This window comes from Pleuronectes platessa, chromosome 9, assembly GCF_947347685.1.
Source record: "Pleuronectes platessa chromosome 9, fPlePla1.1, whole genome shotgun sequence".
NCBI lineage: Eukaryota > Metazoa > Chordata > Actinopteri > Pleuronectiformes > Pleuronectidae > Pleuronectes > Pleuronectes platessa.
The window spans coordinates 732,498-752,629 of record NC_070634.1 but is presented as its reverse complement, the minus strand read 5'-3'; the positions used below and the strand labels follow the sequence as shown (position 1 = coordinate 752,629).

Genomic DNA, 20,132 nt, shown 5'->3' with positions numbered 1-20,132 from the left:
GAATGCACAATTGAGTTAAAAACAATAACATGTTCACGGTAATCAGTAGGTGGTGTTATGACCATGAGTTGATATTGTCATATTGAGCTGTTCAGGCCTTGACTCTGATCATGCAACATCATTTTGGTGCTGTTTGGACAATGCAAAGTGGAGTTATGACTACTTTGCCAGTTACACTAAATAAATGATTCAAAAAGATAATCAAGCATCCCTTTCTGACCTTATTCTTGAAGGTTGGGGAAGTGATTACGAAATATAAATGCATTTATATAAAATTGTACACAAAAGAGCCATAAGAATCATCTGTAGAAGTCGATATATAGATCCATCAAAACCATTATTCATTAATTAAAGTTGTGAAAATTTCAGGAACTATTAGACTACAGTATTCTGCAAATTATGTAAACAGCTCATAAGAAAACTATGCCTACCAACATCCAGAAAATATTTGAAAAAGAGAGTCATTTTAACTTAAAAAAGAACACAGCTCTTACATTTTTTTTTGTTCACAATCAAGTTGATTGGATGTTGCATTATAGTGAAAGGAGTCAGTTTATGCTCCAATCTCAACAAAGATACAAAATATTCTAGAACATACATATTATTAAAAAAAATTAAATCCAGTATGTTGACAAATACAATGTCATTTGTCATTCGGTTTTGTTCAGTTTTCTTGTGTCAAGTAAATCATTTTGTGAGCTTCTTTGAATGGTAAAAAATTAACTGTAACTTAGGAACTAATGGAGGGATATGAGGGGCTGTGTTGGCGTGCAGCTATTTCAATTAAAAAAGATTCAGCTCCACAACCAACCGTTGGAATGAGACCAGCAATAAATAAAAATTTCCCAAAGTCCTTTAAAAACATTAAATAGGAGATTAAAATAGTTTGCTCAGACTCCAAATGGGATGTATCATTCATCCCTTCATGAACCACTATTCTTGTGATTGAGGTGGGGAGTGTAGGCAGCAATTCTAACAATTTAAAACTAATCACGAAAGAAGGAAGACTAACCTGGAAGACTGAGCTCGTCCACCTCCCCGTTGTCAATCAATCCAAACTCTGGAGCGTTGTCATTTTCATCTAAAACCTTGATTTGTATTTCGATTGTTTCATTAAGATTTTTACCACCTGTGGAAATACCTGTCAGCTGAAACAAGAGTTACACTCACAAACGATCACTTTTGTCATTGCTGTGTAGCAAATATTGCTAAAGATCTTGGTACCACATATGAAAAACTGAAATTGAATTGAACACAGGAAACGTGACATGAAATTCATAAAGTACATGAAAATAGAATAAAGTCAAAGATCACTCACATTGTATATATGAATATTCTCTCTGTCAAGTACTTGGGTCACACGTAGGAATCCAGTTTTAGGGTCAACAACAAATACACCGAAGGGAAATTTGTTTGCACCTTTGCCCTCAAGGGAGTACAAAATGTTTGGATCAAGGTCATCTGATCGGATCTGAAACAAGAAACAGAACAAACCAACAAAGCAGAACACCTGATCACTTCATTGCTCAAGAAATACTTAATAAGAAAAACTAATAAAATAATGAGCAGTCTTTGCTGTTGCAATACCTCTCTCTAGTGGCTGATGATGGTTATTTAATATTTGCTCACCAAAATGTAGTGACACAATTTCCTGAAGACAAATGGAATTGATGTCTGTTTTCATATTTGGAGTGCAGAGGGTAATGCCATCTTTAGAATCTAAATTGAACTGTTATGCAGTGCATTTTCTGACTGATTGATTGAATTAGCTGCCCCTCCATCTAATAATGATAATAATTTTTTATATCACCTGCCTTTCATAATGTGAGAGGCGGTGGACTAGTGGCAGAAACTTGGACTATGGGCAGAAAAGGTCTCTGGTTCGACAAATAAATGTCTTAATGTTAATCTTAATAATCAAATACATTGGTGGTGCTTATCAATACTAAATAAATCAAAAGTAGAAATAAATGTAATAGACAATGGCTCTAAATGACTAACCCTCGTGCAACATCTAATGAATTTTTGTGTCACTAACTGAAGACATTGTGATTCTCAATGTCAGCTGTTTTGTTTGTCATCTTTTGCTTCAGTGTTAATGGGTAGAGTTCAAATTAACTGGAGATCAGCAACTCACCTTGGCTATATATTCCTGATGAGTGTAGTCTACATTTTCTTTCAGAGCTTTTGGAGGGATAATCCATTCTCTTCTTTTTCTTGCCAGATTGTCTCCAGAGTTGACCCTCACCACAGGAACAACCTGGAACAATACATATACAAATTGGAAAGGGTTTTTATTTGACTAAATTATTTGAGTTTGTTTCTAGAAAAGTTTGTTATGAGTATTATTTGAGAACAGTTTCCATGCTCAAGTAAAAAATATAAGAACTACTGAGGGATGTAATAGTGGTCAAGTATAAGGTTCCATGACATATAAAAAAGCCAAATGTTATTGTATGGTTTGGATAATATAACAATTTAATATAATACCTTTTTAGCAAGTGTTGAGGAAATCCCTAAAGGTTTCTCATTTTTCAGGGATTGGGGATTTAAGTAACATACTAAACTAAGATTGGCATGTCAAAATTAGCATACATGCACTTTTATCAAACACTGAGCTGTTTTTGTCATCAGTATGGTTGCATTTATATGCTGTTTTTGTTTAAAACAACCACTGCTACTACTTTCAAACACAAACATTCATACAGCCATTCTATAAGCATTGCTTTTCTATCAAATATTATCAACATTCTGACGAGCAATGTAGGGCTCAGTATTTTGCCAAAAGATACTTCAGGATGCAGACTGGAGGATTTTGGTGACATGCAACAGCCTTCCTACTCTGCTGTTTCTATTTTCCATTGTAATTCAGTTATACAAAAAATCTATGTATTTCCACCTGCGCAGCAGATTATGTTCTTCAACCTGTGTCATATTAGACACAGGTTGAGCGGGTTGTCTACTTTCAACCTGTGTCATATTAGACATATTAGATTTAGCCATAGTGTTTAACTGCATTTTATTTTTGATTGATCTGCTTACGGGGACTCCCGTGGTAAAAGGCTATCAGAAATAGATTTAAACCTGTAATTTCAGATGGGAGGCTGAAATTAAGGAAGCATTTCTTTCTTTTCTACCAGAATAGATACTGCTAGGGCGTATGTGAAAGCAGCCACCTGTCTGGTCCTGTGTAACAGTGTATGGTCACACCCTACCAATCCTAGGACATGTATCTATGGGCATGCCAAAATAATAAAGGAGCTACAAAGAGAAGACGAGAAAAAGGAGCGGTGTCTCTAAAATAACGCAATATGACTCACAACCACATTAATTAAAAACTGCTGAGCACAAAGAATATAATGTCAACACTAGTGAAAGATACTTTTTGTCTTCACTCTTCATCTGAGAACATATGATTGTTGCTACCCTTCTCTCACTTGAATAGTTATTCAGTGATGAATCATTGAAAGGAAATAAAATTAAGTTGAAGAAGAGTATGGCTGAGAGCCAGTTTAGCTTAGAACTAAGGCCTTGGGCACGAGGTTGCTGTCTTAACTTGTTCTGGTTAGAATCATCCATTGAGTTCCTGAAGAACTGGTTGGTCATATAAGAAAGGTGGAACAACATGATAAGACTTGATGATGAATTGTAATCTGCATACGAAATCCAACTGAGACATTTACACAATTTACAACACAAGCTGACCTAATATCCTCAGAATTCAGAACTCAGAAGTTATAACCTATTGTTAATAATTACTCAATGACCTTGTTTATAACAATGTCTTAATGCACACTGCAATATGATTTAAAACCGTTATATATTAACATTTTACGATTTTTGAAAATATTTTTTGTTAAACTGATGATTAACTTTATTACTCGGATTTAAAATGGGGCATGGGACATTATGGGATGATATATTTTGCCGTGTGTCCAACAGTACAGGCGGTTGTGTTGCCATACCAGCCATATATTTGTTAGGATCGACATGAAGAAGATAATTGACCTATAGTGTGAAGGTTAAACAACCCCAAACTCCCAAGTTTTATCATAAAATTATGTTTGAACAGGTTTATGATCTGCCTGACATAGAAATCATGATTAAAAATCCTGGAACAATGATAACAAGCAGGAACAACAACAAATTGCAAATCATTTCTAGTCCTATGGCTAAATCTAATACAAACTGTCTATGAACCTACAGGAAACATGGCCTAAAATAAGTAGAGTGTGTTCATTTAGAAACATTAACACGATTTAACATGGAAGGCTTCTATCCCACAATCCACAGAGACCTGATATACCACCAGACAAAAAAAACTTAAAGTTGCTAAACTCACAGTTCAAATTATATTACTGGGAAAACCCAAAGACACAGGAGAATCCTTCAGCACTCACCACAAACAGTAGCAGCGCAAACACGGGTGAAGAAACTGTAATCATGACTGGAGAAAAGTCCAACTATCCACAGTTAACCAAAGGAATCCAGGTAAGAGCTACTGTCTGACTGTGAACTGATGGTGGCAAGGGGAGGAGGCTTATGAAAGGGGTGTGCTACACCGCACACGCAGATACATAGTGTCTCTCACACACACATACACACATCACCACTGTTGATTAGTGTTGCTGACAAGCATTTAATCTTCGATTTGAATATTGCATTAGCATTAAATTTAATAATCCAGACTTCCAGGTGAAAACTTTCCTTTGAAATAAATCTGATTCTGATTCCAAAATATAGTTGCTTGGCAAATAAAGGATTAAATAGTCAATAAACATAATGGATAATTACGATGCTTTAAGACATTGGGATTGCTTCTTCTCCTGCACACATTCACACATCTCTCCAGTCCAGGCCACTGAGGCCTCCCAAATTCCCACACAGTCCATCTACACAACGCATCCATATTCAAGATTATTCTGATGCTAAAAGTTGAGAATTATGATTTTTGGTGTATAGTCATTTATGTATTTTCAGACATTTTATATGTGTTGGTCCAAGTGGAATTTGGTACTGCTTTTGCTGCTGCTCTTTCACTTGATGATGATTGAATGCATGTTGTAATAAAGATTATTTTAAAATTGAATACTGGTTTGCCAATTGATATTCAACAGGTATGGTTTTGGTTTTGTATTTATATAGCGCTTTTCTAGTCTTGATGACGACTCAAAGCGCTTTACAGTACAGTTTTACATTCACCCATTCATTCATACAGTGCATCTATAGCTATTCGCCATTCAGGGTTCAGCATCTTGCCCAAGGACACTTCGGCATGCAGATGGGTCAGACTGGGGATCAAACTGACGACCTTCAGGTTGGAGGACGACCACTCTACCCCTCAGCCACAGCCGCACAAACACCAGGGCGGTATGACAAACACCAGACCTGCTTTCCAAAATAGGAGAAAAGATTGTAAATTATTATGAACTACCTGCGGCAGAACTTCTGTATACAGCAGGGAGAAGCACACACAACACATATTTCTCCAAGTAGGGTAGAACAAAATTCAGGGATGACATTAAACCAGGAATGCTAAAGCTCGGTCAGAGGACTGCCATTGATATACACTCTCTTTGGAATAGGCTTGAGGACTGCATAATTGGTCAAATTACCAAGGTGGCACCAGCCTTTTGCAGACTGTAGAATGACAAATTGCACATATGTAATTTGATGACCAGTAAATGTACATGCGGGCAGGTCTGCAACATGGATGGAACCAGAAAGAACAACATTCCAGTTGCTCAGGTTGCTTAAAAAGTTCCAGTTTTCTTGAAGTACGAGGATTGACATACATTCTTTTAGTTAATAACAATAGCTTTATTCATGTTTCGCATCATCTATGCATAACAATTATGACAAAGTCATATCTACAACTGTCACACCCCGCCTCGGGTGAAGGTAATGTAACCTTAAAAAGACTGGACTTTCAAACCCAAAGATGGCAAGGCACACAGTTGCAAATTGGTTTATAACAACATTTATTCTCCCAAAGTGTCAAAATAAGTGCACAACATACATAGGAGGCCAAAACCCAAACATCTCAGTAGATATTCCGTGGAGAGCTGAGCGCTGAGCACCCTGCTGAGCACCCTGCTGAGCACCCTGATGAGCACCCTGCTGAGCACCCTGCTGAGCACCCTGCTGAGCACCCTGCTGAGCACCCTGCTGAGCACCCTGCTGAGCACCCTGCTGAGCACCCTGCTGAGCACCCTGCACAACACCGACAACCTCCTCCGGCAACAGCATGCAGCAGACTGTCAGAAGGACAGCAGCTCACCCCTTATATACCCCATGGCCCCTCCCACTAGACAGGCCCAATCAACAGGGGGATTATAATACTGAGCATTTTGCCAACCAACCATGAATACACTCATCAAAAAATACAGCATGCATGTTAATGTTACTTTCATTTAGCAGATTAGTGATTTTCACTAGTACATTTCAAATTGTCACTCATTAATGTCCAGTGTCCCCCTTTGACACAAGGGAAAATGGTTTGGCCCAAACATGGCCAATCAGTCCAATCAGTTGCAGCAGGTATTTCCTGACACCATATTTAAAGCCCTCAGCCCCACCCTGACTCTTTTAGTCTGCAGTACAGAGCCGTGGTGAGCGGGTAAGATTGTTTGTGAGTGTTTGAACAAAGAGAATGTATGCTTGAGGGCCTTGCCGCTCACACCATCCATCAATGCGCGCCGCCGACAGGCAGCCAAACAGGGACAGTGGTCTAAACTGTCACAACAACCTAACTGTTTGTAACTGTTATTAAACAATATGTATGACCTTTATGTATACTTGACCTCAATAAAAACAAGCACTGGAAACTAGAACAAGTGCAAAATAAATGTCCAATCAACATGCGCAAACACAACACGTGTATATATATATTAACATAAAACAAGTGCAGAAGTCGTTTTCAATATGAAATGTCATGACGCATGGCAGTCATGCAATTTTTCATTTGTCATTTAAGGGGACATAATATGAAAACACCACTTTTGTAGTACTTCTACACGTTAATTTGGGTATCTGGCATGTCTACCGACACAAAAACTATGGAAAAAAACAACTGCCTCGATTTGTTATGGTTCCTCTAAGCCAGAAACGTTTTGCTTGAGTGACTGCGAATGAGCTTCCGTATCATTCTCTCGTCACTGCCTTACCATCTCAATTTTTTATAGCCTCTAGTGAAGCCTTAATGCATCAACAAACTCAGATTTTCCACATATTTTACCAAATTCTAGTGAAGTTTAAGTTTTTTTTCCACTGCACTAACTGCAACAACTGACGGTCACAACCTATTCCAGAGACTCCCATCCAGCAAAAGGATCCGGGCAATCAAGACTAAAACCTTGCGCCACCTGAACAGTTTCTTCCCCCACAAACAAAAATATACGTGGCCAATAAAATAATTCTGATTCTGATACTGATTTGATCTTCAAATCAGACAATTTATATATGTATAGCCCATATTCACAAAACACAATTACCCTCATAGGGCTAACAAAGTGGGGAATCCTCTGTTAACCCTCAGCAAGAGTACCAAAAGTAACAGTGACCACATTTATAAAAATGGAAATAACATATTGACTTGAATCTGTATTCAAAATTACATTGAGCTTAAAGGGTAAGATCAGTTTTTTGTGTCTAAAGCAGCCAGTCAACAATACAATTTGACTGCATCCTAATGAAGCCAGTATGATGCTTTGTTAACAGTAAGATTACTGTTACCTATTAAAATTGAAAGGATTATTATTAGGGCCCTCCTACCGAAATCGGTGGGAGGCCCTATTACAATTGAAAGGATTTTTAGGGCCCGAGCACCGAATGGTGAGAGACCCTATTGAATTTGTAAGGATATTTATTATTATTAGGACCCGAGCACCGAAATCGGTGGGAGGCAATGTTGAAATTGAAATGATTATTATTATTAGGGCCCGAGCACCTCCGGTGGGAGGCCCTATTGAAATTGAAAGTAGAAAATTAAATATAAAAGAATATTTATAAATTATTAATATTTGAAAATTGTAAAGGTTATTAAATATTGAATATCAAATACATAAATTAAAGCAAACGTTTGACAGAGTTGCAATATAGCGCCTCTTATAAAAAAAAAAATATACAAATATTCTGCACATTATGACATTTTCATTCCGCAATGTTTGTAAGTAGTGAGGGCAACATATGAAAATCTGGGAACTAAATCCTTACCAAGAAATTTCTTGGTAAGGATTTAGTTCCCAGATTGGTCAAATATCTGCTAAAATGCCCTTACTAAAGGACAGGTAACTGATGAATAGATAGCAAAGCATTTAGTGTGTGAATTACCTGAGGTAGTGCAATCAATGTCAGATTGGGTTCTTCTTTTGGGTTTTGATGATCCTGCTAAAATAACAGTTAACATGTCAACATGATTTTAATTTTGAAAAAATCGTAATTCTGTGTACTTACTTATTTTTAAAGTCTTTTTCAGTTGGATGACATCTTATTAGAAAGCAGATTGCTACAGTTTGACTCAAATGCTTATCAATGGTATCAAATAGTACTGGACATTTGAAATAGCAGCATTTCTCATTGACTATCATGAAGTGCAAGAATTTACAGCATGTTGTGAAAATTGTTTTATGGTTGTAATACCCTATAGCCCTGATATTCTCTATGTGTATACTTCAGGAGGAGTTAAACTATTAAGAGGGCCGTCTTATCTAACAATGCAAAGTGTGCTTGACACTCACCGAGAAGATCAAGATACATTTCGATATGTTGGAGGTCCTGATATTGTTGAGGTTTCCCTCTCTTCGTTTGGACTTCCTGATGGCTAAATAAATTAGGGAGGACAGCCATTCAACAGCTAACTTAGTTATAGGTTAGTCAATAAAACATCATCATTTATACCTTGTGGGAATTTAGGAAATCAAAACCATGCTTAAATAAACCTCCCTATGGTTCTTTTAAAGATGATGTAGGGTTTTAAATAAAATTTGTGAAGAGCATACCAGGCCTACCAATAAGAATGGGAAGAGTGATTAATGATTTTCTTTATAATTATATTATTAATGTTCTTGCTAGTTCTAAGCTGCTTGTTTAGCTGTGTGAAGCCTCTCATGTTTTCGTTGAGTATATTTAACAAGTTAGACATTAGAAGAAGCCACTATAAGAGGCCTGTTGCTCTCCTGATCCCTGCACCTCACCATGAATATCAGAGCACCTACCTGCTTCAAACTGAACATATAGTGAACATATGGTGCTCAACATTGTATAAAATCATGACAAACATGTGGACCAGATGAGTCAGGAAAGGCGTGTGTGGTCAGCACTGAGTTTGGGAGGGAAGATGTAACCATGGAGACAAGGAGTGTCAGGAAGGTTTGTCTGGGTGTGGTCGAAACTGAGTGTGGGAGTTAAGAGGCTACCATGGGGACTAAGAGAGTCAGGAAGCTGTGTCTGGGTGTGGTCAAAACTGAGTGTGGTAGGGAAGAGGTAACCATTGGGACCAGGAGACTCAGGAAAGATGTGTTCATGTGGGGTTGGCACTGAGTGTGGAAGGTAGGAGGTAACCATGGGGACCAGGAGAGTCAGGAAAGGTGTGTGTGGGTGTGGTCAGCACTGAATTTGGGAGGGAAGATGTAACCATGGAGACAAGGAGAGTCAGGAAGGTTTGTCTGGGTGTGGTCGAAACTGAGTGTGGGAGTTAAGAGGCTACCATGGGGACTAAGAGAGTCAGGAAGTTGTGTCTGGGTGTGGTCAAAACTGAGTGTGGTAGGGAAGAGGTAACCATTGGGACCAGGAGACTCAGGAAAGAAGTGTTCATGTGGGGTTGGCACTGAGTGTGGAAGGTAGGAGGTAACCATGGGGACCAGGAGAGTCAGGAAAGGTGTGTGTGGGTGTGGTCAGCACTGAATTTGGGAGGGAAGATGTAACCATGGAGACAAGGAGTGTCAGGAAGGTTTGTCTGGGTGTGGTCGAAACTGAGTGTGGGAGTTAAGAGGCTACCATGGGGACTAAGAGAGTCAGGAAGTTGTGTCTGGGTTTGGTCAAAACTGAGTGTGGTAGGGAAGAGGTAACCATTGGGACCAGGAGACTCAGGAAAGATGTGTTCATGTGGGGTTGGCACTGAATGTGGCAGGGAAGAGGTGACCACGGGGACCAGCACAGTCAGGAAAGGTGTATTCGGTTGGGGTCAGCACTGAGTGTGGGAGGGAAGAGGTATACATGTGGACAAGGTGAGTCAGGAAAGGTGTGATGGGTGTGGAAGGTAAAGGGTGGGGAGGGGAGTGGTAACCATGGGAACCAGGAGGGTCAGAAAAGGGGTGTTTAGCCGTGGTCTTCCTTCTCCACCACTTTCAATGCAGAACTTTTATGACATGATTGCAGCTTTGTTTGTCGAACATATGAGTACATTCAAAATAAAGATATTTTGAAGATATTTTTATCATTATGGCCCGAGCACTGAAACGGTGGGAGGCCCTATTGAAATTGAAATGATTATTAGGGCCCGAGCACCTCCGTTGGGAGGCCCTATTGAAATTGAGATGATTATTATTAGGGCCCGAGCATCTCCAGTGGGAGGCCCTATGGAAATTGAAATGATTATTATTAGGGCCCGAGCACCGAATGGTGAGAGGCCCTATTGAATCTGTAAGGATTTTTATTATTATTAGGGCCCGAGCACTGAAATCGATGGGAGGCCCGTATTGAAATTGAAAGGATTATTAGGGTCCGAGCACCGAATGGTGAGAGGCCCTATTGAATCTGGAAGGATTTTTATTAGGGCCCGAGCACCTGTGGTGAGAGGCCCTATTGAAATTTAAATGATTATTAGGGCCCGAGCACCTCTGGTGAGAGGCCCTATTGAAATTGAAGGAATTATTCTTATTTAGGGCCCGAGCACCTCTGGTGAGAGGCCGTATTGAAATTGTAAGGATTTTTATTATTATTAGGGCCCGAGCACCGAAATCGGTGGGAGGCCCTATTGAAATTGAAATGATTATTCGGGCCCGAGCACCGAATGGTGAGAGGCCCTATTGAAATTGTAGGCATTATTAAGGCCCGAGCACCGAAATCGGTGGGAGGCCATATTGAAATTGAAATGATTATTATTATTATTAGGGCCCGACCACCGAAATCGGTGGGAGGCCCTATTGAAATTGAAATGATTATTATTAGGGCCCGAGCACCGAAATCGGTGAGAGGACCTATTGAAATTGAAAGGATTATTAGGGCCCGAGCACCGAAATCGGTGAGAGGACCTATTGAAATGATTATTATTATTCTTATTATTATTATTTTGCTGTGTCGTTAATGAATTGGCTTTTTGAGGGCTTTACCATGCTCAAAAAGTTGTAAAAGTTTGCAGTCATTTGGAAATGGGTGTGGCAAAATGGCTCAACAGCGCCACCAACGGAGAGCCCCTCATTTACGGAGATGCACCTCATTTAGCATTCACTGATCCTCACGAAATTGAAGACAGTTGTGTATCATCACCAGATGTACAAAAAAGCCTCTTGGAGCATTATGAAAAACGCAACAGGAAGCAAGCCATTTCGGATTTTTGGCCTATTTTGGTCATATTCCATAATGACAGCGCCCCCTGGGGGCATTAGGAAATGTCTTGTTTTGGTAGGTGTTACTCTTTGATCTATTTCTCCCCAGCCACTGTGCTAAACCATGTCAAACTTTGTCACATGGGTCTCAAGATATTGATAATGTAGGCATAACATTACTGTGATTTTTCATCAAGCAGATTCTTAATGACGAGGCAACAAAGTTCATCAGCTCACCATGACAAACGAAATCCATTTTAACGGAGTTACCATAAACGCATCATGAGACGGTAGTGTTTTGGTCAACTCACACCTGGAGTTATTTCTACTCAGCCACTTTGCGAAACCATGTCAAACTGTGTGAAATGGATCTCAAGATATTGATAATGTAGGCATAAGATTGCTGTGACTTTTCATCATGCGGATGGTTAATGGCTTGGCAGCAGAGTTCCTCATCTCGACATGAAAAACGAAACGCAATTTAACACAGCTGCAAGTGAACGCATCATGAGAATCTCCTTACGAGCTGAGTCTGTGGTGACGGTCCACTCACACATCGAATCAGTAGCACAGTGTGATGTTCTGCTTGCTCATCTGACGGACACGTTAAAGGCGACTGCTCTCCCGTTTCTGTGGTAAGTGAAGTTAACTATTTTATTTCGATCTGTTAGAAGTGATTTGCAGCGTGTGTTAAAGCAACTTGTTAGCATTGTTGCGCTAGCCCTGAGGCTAAACAATATCTTCGCATGGGTGCAGTAACTGTCCTGCGATTCGATTGGGGTTATTACCGACAAACACCGACATGAAACGACATGAGCGGGTCCACCCAGCAGATATAAGCGTTACTTTATGCGGATGACTCTGAGACAGGAGACTGTGTGTCGGCTTGTAAGTTAGCTTCGCTAGCGGGCTAGCTAAGCTAAATGAAACCTGAGAAACCTGAGTGTTTAAAGTCACGTCTGCATTGCAAGAACAGCTGTTCAAAGGAGCATTACGTGTCCTAAAGCTCTTTCTTCAGAGTAGTGTTGTAACGTGTTACAGTGAAAAGTAACCGTGTCTCCCACCTTCAGTATTTAAATCATTAATCTCAGACAGACTTCACTGAATTCTTTTGTTAAATATGAGTAAAACATAGCCTTGTAACTTTACTAGAACAGACAGTGTCATACAGAGTTGTAGGCTAATATGCACTACCTATTTCCTAAGCTAAAATGATTATGATCTGATTAACTTTGAATTAATATTTTATTATTACCATGTAAAAGTCTGTTAATTAGTTAACCTGGCCCATGTATGACTTTACATATCTTTGTATTTGTGTTCAATGTTCCTCTAGAAGGTCCAACTTGACACACAACTTGAATCCAACCAGACTGAACACTGACTCCAGGTACAGACCTGTTTTCATTACTTACAAACAATCAAAGTATTGCACATAATACATAATGTATTAAATTATAATGCAATACTTTAATGTGAAATAACTCCATACGAAACATTCATTGTCATGGTAGTGCACGTTTTAATCCAAAAGCATATTCAAATACATAGTTGAATATCCACAGAAAATGAGAATACACACTTGTTCAAAAGTAACACTTCCTGTACAATAATGATATAATTTATGTTTCCTATCATTTTATTAGGGACAGACGAGCCTGAAGGACACAGCTGTGATGACCATGTTCTGTCTCTTATGGCAAAGCAGAAATATAAAACACTGGGTTCTTATCTAAAGTGTATCAAATCAGATCTCCACCATGTTGCTGCTGAGGACATCAGGTGCTGCAGTTCTTCATCTATGAAGAGAAAAAACTCACTGTTAAAGAATGTTTTGTGTTGTGTATGAAGCACAACAGATTTCAGATAGAACCGTTGTACTGTGGTCTTGGTTTGTATGCTCATGGTTAAATGTACATATTTTAAGTCCCTTCTGATAAAAGTACTGAAAGAAATGCAACATTGTACACATAGATAAAATGTCTTTCTACCTCATCTGTAATATTCAAGGTGATGATCTCCCACAGAGCTGTTGATAACAGTCCACATCAAGTCTCTCCACTTCCCTCAGTGTGAAAACATAATTATATAATTAATTGGAGAAGTGTTTACAACACTGATGTGTGGACATTATAATCTTATCTATACTGTCTAATTCACACTACAACTCCATGACAGACTAAATAAACGATGTGAAAATAGTAATGGTGGATATACCAGCCTGTATCAGAATATTGGTGAAACATAGTTACTATCACATCCAACGTACACGTGTAGCGTATTGATAGTAACTTATTAAAAAAAAAATAAAGTCACAACGAAAACAAGACTGTGGAGTCACCTTGCTTCAATCTGGTCATTAGACGTGATAAATAAACGGTAACTTTTATAACAATTACATATTACAAAAAACTTGAGGGATGTAAGCATATGATGATAGATAAAGCAATATGTTATGTTGTATAGTTTGAAGGTAACTTACCTCTAGTTCAGCACCAGCGGCTGGCTACAGGAAGTGGAGCGATCATCCTTGCCGCAGATCGCAAACGCATGCAATGCGGAGACTAGCGCTTGGTCATCGAACGTTCTCTCTTCACCGACCGCAACAGACTAGAAATTGCCTGTGCTCGGGCCCGTTAGTGCTACAACGTAGCCCTAGTTATTATTATTATTTTTATTCGCTCAATGAATTGGCTTTTTGAGGGCTTTAACGTGCTCAAAAAGTTTCTAAAGTGTGCAGTAAATTAGAAATGTGCGCAAGTTTACGTATTCTGAAGTATTTGGGAATGGGTGTGTCAAAACCGCTCAATAGCGCCACATACGGAAAAGCCCCTCATTTAGCATTCACCGATCCTCACCAAAAAAAAGACAGTTGTATATCATGACTCAATGCATAAAAAAGTCCATCAGCGCATTATGACAAACGCAACAGGAAGCTCGCCATTTTGACTTTAGTGGCTACTTTGGTCATATTCCACTTTTTTACTTGGAAGTACTCGTCGTGGAGCTTTTATCAGATCAACTTAAAATTTAGACGGGTGCTATCACAACAAGATGAAGATCTAAAGTTATTAAAAAAACAACTTTTTGCTATTGCGTTTGACCGTGGTGTGGCATCAAAGTGTGACGCCATCAAAACACTCAGACATATTTGGTCCCATGGACTCCAAACTACACATGTAAGACAAGAGTCGCGACCTGAAGACAACAACAAAAAATCTTGACTTAAAATGACAGCGCCCCCTGGTGGCAGCAGGAAATGTCTTTTTTTTGGTACATGTTCTGTTTTTATGTACTTCTCGGAGAGCTTTCATCAGATCAACAAAAAATTTAGATGAGTGTCATCACAACAATATGGAGACAAAAAGTTATCAAAGAAACAACTTTCTGACACACCGTCTGACCGTGGCGTGGCGGCAAAGTGTGATGAACGCCATGAAAACACAAGCTTCTATATCTTAGACATATTTGGTCCCATCGACTCCAAACTAGACATGTAAGACAAGAGTCGCAACCTGATGACATCAACAAAGACACCATGACTTAAAATCATAGCGCCACCTGCTGGCTACAGGAAGTGAAGCGTTTATTCTTGCTGCAGAGCTTAAAACGCACGCAAGGCAGAGACGTGCGCTTGGTCATCGATCGCTCTCTCTTCCCCGACCGCAACAGACTAGAAATTGCCTGTGCTCGGGCCCGTTAGTGCTACAACGTAGCCCTAGTTATTATTATTATTTTTATTCGCTCAATGAATTGGCTTTTTGAGGGCTTTAACGTGCTCAAAAAGTTTCTAAAGTGTGCAGTAAATTAGAAATGTGCGCAAGTTTACGTATTCTGAAGTATTTGGGAATGGGTGTGTCAAAACCGCTCAATAGCGCCACCTACGGAAAAGCCCCTCATTTAGCATTCACCGATCTTCACCAAAAAAAAGACAGTTGTATATCATGACTCAATGCATAAAAAAGTCCATCAGCGCATTATGACAAACGCAACAGGAAGCTCGCCATTTTGACTTTAGTGGCCATTTTGGTCATATTCCACTTTTTTACTTGGAAGTACTCGTTGTGGAGCTTTTATCAGATCAACTTAAAATTTAGACGGGTGCTATCACAACAAGATGAAGATCTAAAGTTATTAAAAAAACAACTTTTTGCTATTGCGTTTGACCGTGGTGTGGCATCAAAGTGTGACGCCATCAAAACACTCAGACATATTTGGTCCCATGGACTCCAAACTACACATGTAAGACAAGAGTCGCGACCTGAAGACAACAACAAAAAATCTTGACTTAAAATGACAGCGCCCCCTGGTGGCAGCAGGAAATGTCTTTTTTTTGGTACATGTTCTGTTTTTATGTACTTCTCGGAGAGCTTTCATCAGATCAACAAAAAATTTAGATGAGTGTCATCACAACAATATGGAGACAAAAAGTTATCAAAGAAACAACTTTCTGACACACCGTCTGACCGTGGCGTGGCGGCAAAGTGTGATGAACGCCATGAAAACACAAGCTTCTATATCTTAGACATATTTGGTCCCATCGACTCCAAACTAGACATGTAAGACAAGAGTCGCAACCTGATGACATCTACAAAGACACCATGACTTAAAATCATAGCGCCACCTGCTGGCTACAGGAAGTGAAGCGTTTATTCTTGCTGCAGAGCTTAAAACGCACGCAAGCCAGAGACGTGCGCTTGGTCATCGATCGCTCTCTCTTCCCCGACCGCAACAGACTTGAAATTGCCTGTGCTCGGGCCCGTTAGTGCTACAACGTAGCCCTAGTTATTATTAGGGCCCGAACACCGAAATCGGTGGGAGGCCCTATTGAAATTGAAATGATTATTATTATTATTAGGGCCCGAGCACCGAAATCGGTGAGAGGACCTATTGAAATTGAAATGATTATTATTATTCTTATTATTATTAGGGCCCGAGCACCGAAATCGTTGAGAGGACCTATTGAAATTGAAATGATTATTATTCTTATTATTATTATTTTGCTGTGTCGTTAATGAATTGGCTTTTTGAGGGCTTTACCATGCTCAAAAAGTTGTAAAAGTTTGCAGTAAGTTAGAAAGTCGTGAAAATTTACGTATTCTGGGGTATTTGGAAATGGGCGTGGCAAAATGGCTCAACAGCACCACCAACGAAGAGCCCCTCATTTACGGAGATGCACCTCATTTAGCATTCACTGATCCTCACGAAATTGAAGACAGTTGTGTATCATCACCAGATGTACAAAAAAGCCTCTTGGAGCATTATGAAAAACGCAACAGGAAGCCCGCCATTTTTGATTTAATGACTATTTTGGTCATATTCCATAATTTTTTACTTTAATGCACTTCTCGTAGAGCTTTCATCAGATCAACTTAAAATGTAGACGACTGTCATCACAACAAAATGAAGATCTAAAGTTATCAAAGAAAAAACTTTTCGCCACACTGTCTGACTGTGGCGGGGCGTCAAAGTGTGACGAAACGCCATCAAAACACGAGCTTCTATATCTCAGACATATTTGGTCCCATGGACTCCAAACTACACATGTAAGACAAGAGTCGCGACCTGAAGACAACAACACAAAAATCTTGACTTAAAATGACAGCGCCCCCTGGTGGCAGCAGGAAATGTCTTGTTTTTGGTACATGTTCTATTTTTATGTACTTCTCGGAGAGCTTTCATCAGATCAACAAAAAATTTAGATGAGTGTCATCACAACAATATGGAGATAAAAAGTTATCAAAGAAACAACTTTCTGAAACACCGTCTGACCGTGGCGTGGCGGCAAAGTGTGATGAACGCCATGAAAACACAAGCTTCTATATCTTAGACATATTTGGTCCCATCGACTCCAAACTAGACATGTAAGACAAGAGTCGCGACCTGATGACATCTACAAAGACACCATGACTTAAAATCATAGCGCCACCTGCTGGCTACAGGAAGTGAAGCGTTTATTCTTGCTGCAGAGCTTAAAACGCACGCAAGGTAGAGACGTGCGCTTGGTCATCGATTGCTCTCATTTCCCCGACCGCAACAGACTTGAAATTGCCTGTGCTCGGGCCCGTTAGTGCTACAACGTAGCCCTAGTTAGGGCCCGAGCACCGAAATCGGTGAGAGGACCTATTGAAATTGAAATGATTATTATTATTCTTATTCTTATTATTATTTTGCTGTGTCGTTAATGAATTGGCTTTTTGAGGGCTTTACCATGCTCAAAAAGTTGTAAAAGTTTGCAGTAAGTTAGAAAGTCGTGAAAATTTACGTATTCTGGGGTATTTGGAAATGGGCGTGGCAAAATGGCTCAACAGCGCCACCAACGGAGAGCCCCTCATTTACGGAGATGCACCTCATTTAGCATTCACTGATCCTCACGAAATTGAAGACAGTTGTGTATCATTACCAGATGTACAAAAAAGCCTCTTGGAGCATTATGAAAAACGCAACAGGAAGCCCGCCATTTTTGATTTAGTGACTATTTTGGTCATATTCCATAATTTTTTACTTTAATGCACTTCTCGTAGAGCTTTCATCAGATCAACTTAAAATGTAGACGACTGTCATCACAACAAAATGAAGATCTAAAGTTATCAAAGAAAAAACTTTTCGCCACACCGTCTGACTGTGGCGGGGCGTCAAAGTGTGACGAAACGCCATCAAAACACGAGCTTCTATATCTCAGACATATTTGGTCCCATGGACTCCAAACTACACATGTAAGACAAGAGTCGCAACGTGAAGACAACAACACAAAAATCTTGACTTAAAATGACAGCGCCCCCTGGTGGCAGCAGGAAATGTCTTGTTTTTGGTACATGTTCTATTTTTATGTACTTCTCGGAGAGCTTTCATCAGATCAACAAAAAATTTAGATGAGTGTCATCACAACAATATGGAGATAAAAAGTTATCAAAGAAACAACTTTCTGAAACACCGTCTGACCGTGGCGTGGCGGCAAAGTGTGATGAACGCCATGAAAACACAAGCTTCTATATCTTAGACATATTTGGTCCCATCGACTCCAAACTAGACATGTAAGACAAGAGTCGCGACCTGATGACATCTACAAAGACACCATGACTTAAAATCATAGCGCCACCTGCTGGCTACAGGAAGTGAAGCGTTTATTCTTGCTGCAGAGCTTAAAACGCACGCAAGGCAGAGACGTGCGCTTGGTCATCGATTGCTCTCTCTTCCCCGACCGCAACAGACTTGAAATTGCCTGTGCTCGGGCCCGTTAGTGCTACAACGTAGCCCTAGTTATTATTATTATTATTTTGCTGTGTCGTTAATGAATTGGCTTTTTGAGGGCTTTACCATGCTCAAAAAGTTGTAAAAGTTTGCAGTAAGTTAGAAAGTCGTGAAAATTTACGTATTCTGGGGTATTTGGAAATGGGCGTGGCAAAATGGCTCAACAGCACCACCAACGGAGAGCCCCTCATTTACGGAGATGCACCTCATTTAGCATTCACTGATCCTCACGAAATTGAAGACAGTTGTGTATCATCACCAGATGTACAAAAAAGCCTCTTGGAGCATTATGAAAAACGCAACAGGAAGCCCGCCATTTTTGATTTAGTGACTATTTTGGTCATATTCCATAATTTTTTACTTTAATGCACTTCTCGTAGAGCTTTCATCAGATCAACTTAAAATGTAGACGACTGTCATCACAACAAAATGAAGATCTAAAGTTATCAAAGAAAAAACTTTTCGCCACACTGTCTGACTGTGGCGGGGCGTCAAAGTGTGACGAAACGCCATCAAAACACGAGCTTCTATATCTCAGACATATTTGGTCCCATGGACTCCAAACTACACATGTAAGACAAGAGTCGCGACCTGAAGACAACAACACAAAAATCTTGACTTAAAATGACAGCGCCCCCTGGTGGCAGCAGGAAATGTCTTGTTTTTGGTACATGTTCTATTTTTATGTACTTCTCGGAGAGCTTTCATCAGATCAACAAAAAATTTAGATGAGTGTCATCACAACAATATGGAGATAAAAAGTTATCAAAGAAACAACTTTCTGAAACACCGTCTGACCGTGGCGTGGCGGCAAAGTGTGATGAACGCCATGAAAACACAAGCTTCTATATCTTAGACATATTTGGTCCCATCGACTCCAAACTAGACATGTAAGACAAGAGTCGCGACCTGATGACATCTACAAAGACACCATGACTTAAAGTCATAGCGCCACCTGCTGGCTACAGGAAGTGAAGCGTTTATTCTTGCTGCAGAGCTTAAAACGCACGCAAGGTAGAGACGTGCGCTTGGTCATCGATTGCTCTCATTTCCCCGACCGCAACAGACTTGAAATTGCCTGTGCTCGGGCCCGTTAGTGCTACAACGTAGCCCTAGTTAGGGCCCGAGCACCGAAATCGGTGAGAGGACCTATTGAAATTGAAATGATTATTATTATTCTTATTCTTATTATTATTTTGCTGTGTCGTTAATGAATTGGCTTTTTGAGGGCTTTACCATGCTCAAAAAGTTGTAAAAGTTTGCAGTAAGTTAGAAAGTCGTGAAAATTTACGTATTCTGGGGTATTTGGAAATGGGCGTGGCAAAATGGCTCAAC

General features: G+C 39.7%; 1 protein-coding gene and 1 long non-coding RNA gene across 2 annotated transcripts in view; one reads left to right on the top strand and one right to left on the bottom strand.

Annotated features, from left to right (window-relative positions):
- Positions 1–4,536, bottom strand: part of dsg2.1 (desmoglein 2, tandem duplicate 1) — a 30,361-nt gene extending 25,825 nt beyond the window's left edge. The window contains exons 1-4 of the mRNA XM_053429987.1: positions 4,401–4,536; positions 2,138–2,260; positions 1,319–1,471; positions 1,013–1,148 (exon numbers count right to left, since the gene is read on the bottom strand). Of these exons, the coding sequence (XP_053285962.1) occupies positions 1,013–1,148; positions 1,319–1,471; positions 2,138–2,260; positions 4,401–4,445 (457 nt within the window). The 5' untranslated portion in view covers positions 4,446–4,536. The remainder of the gene's footprint in view (positions 1–1,012; positions 1,149–1,318; positions 1,472–2,137; positions 2,261–4,400) is intronic.
- LOC128447706 (uncharacterized) overlaps positions 1–13,418 on the top strand; it is a 137,711-nt gene extending 124,293 nt beyond the window's left edge. Inside the window, exons 2-3 of the long non-coding RNA XR_008339658.1 lie at positions 12,883–12,936; positions 13,193–13,418. This is a non-coding gene — a long non-coding RNA (uncharacterized LOC128447706). The remainder of the gene's footprint in view (positions 1–12,882; positions 12,937–13,192) is intronic.
- Positions 13,419–20,132: the final 6,714 nt, after the last annotated feature.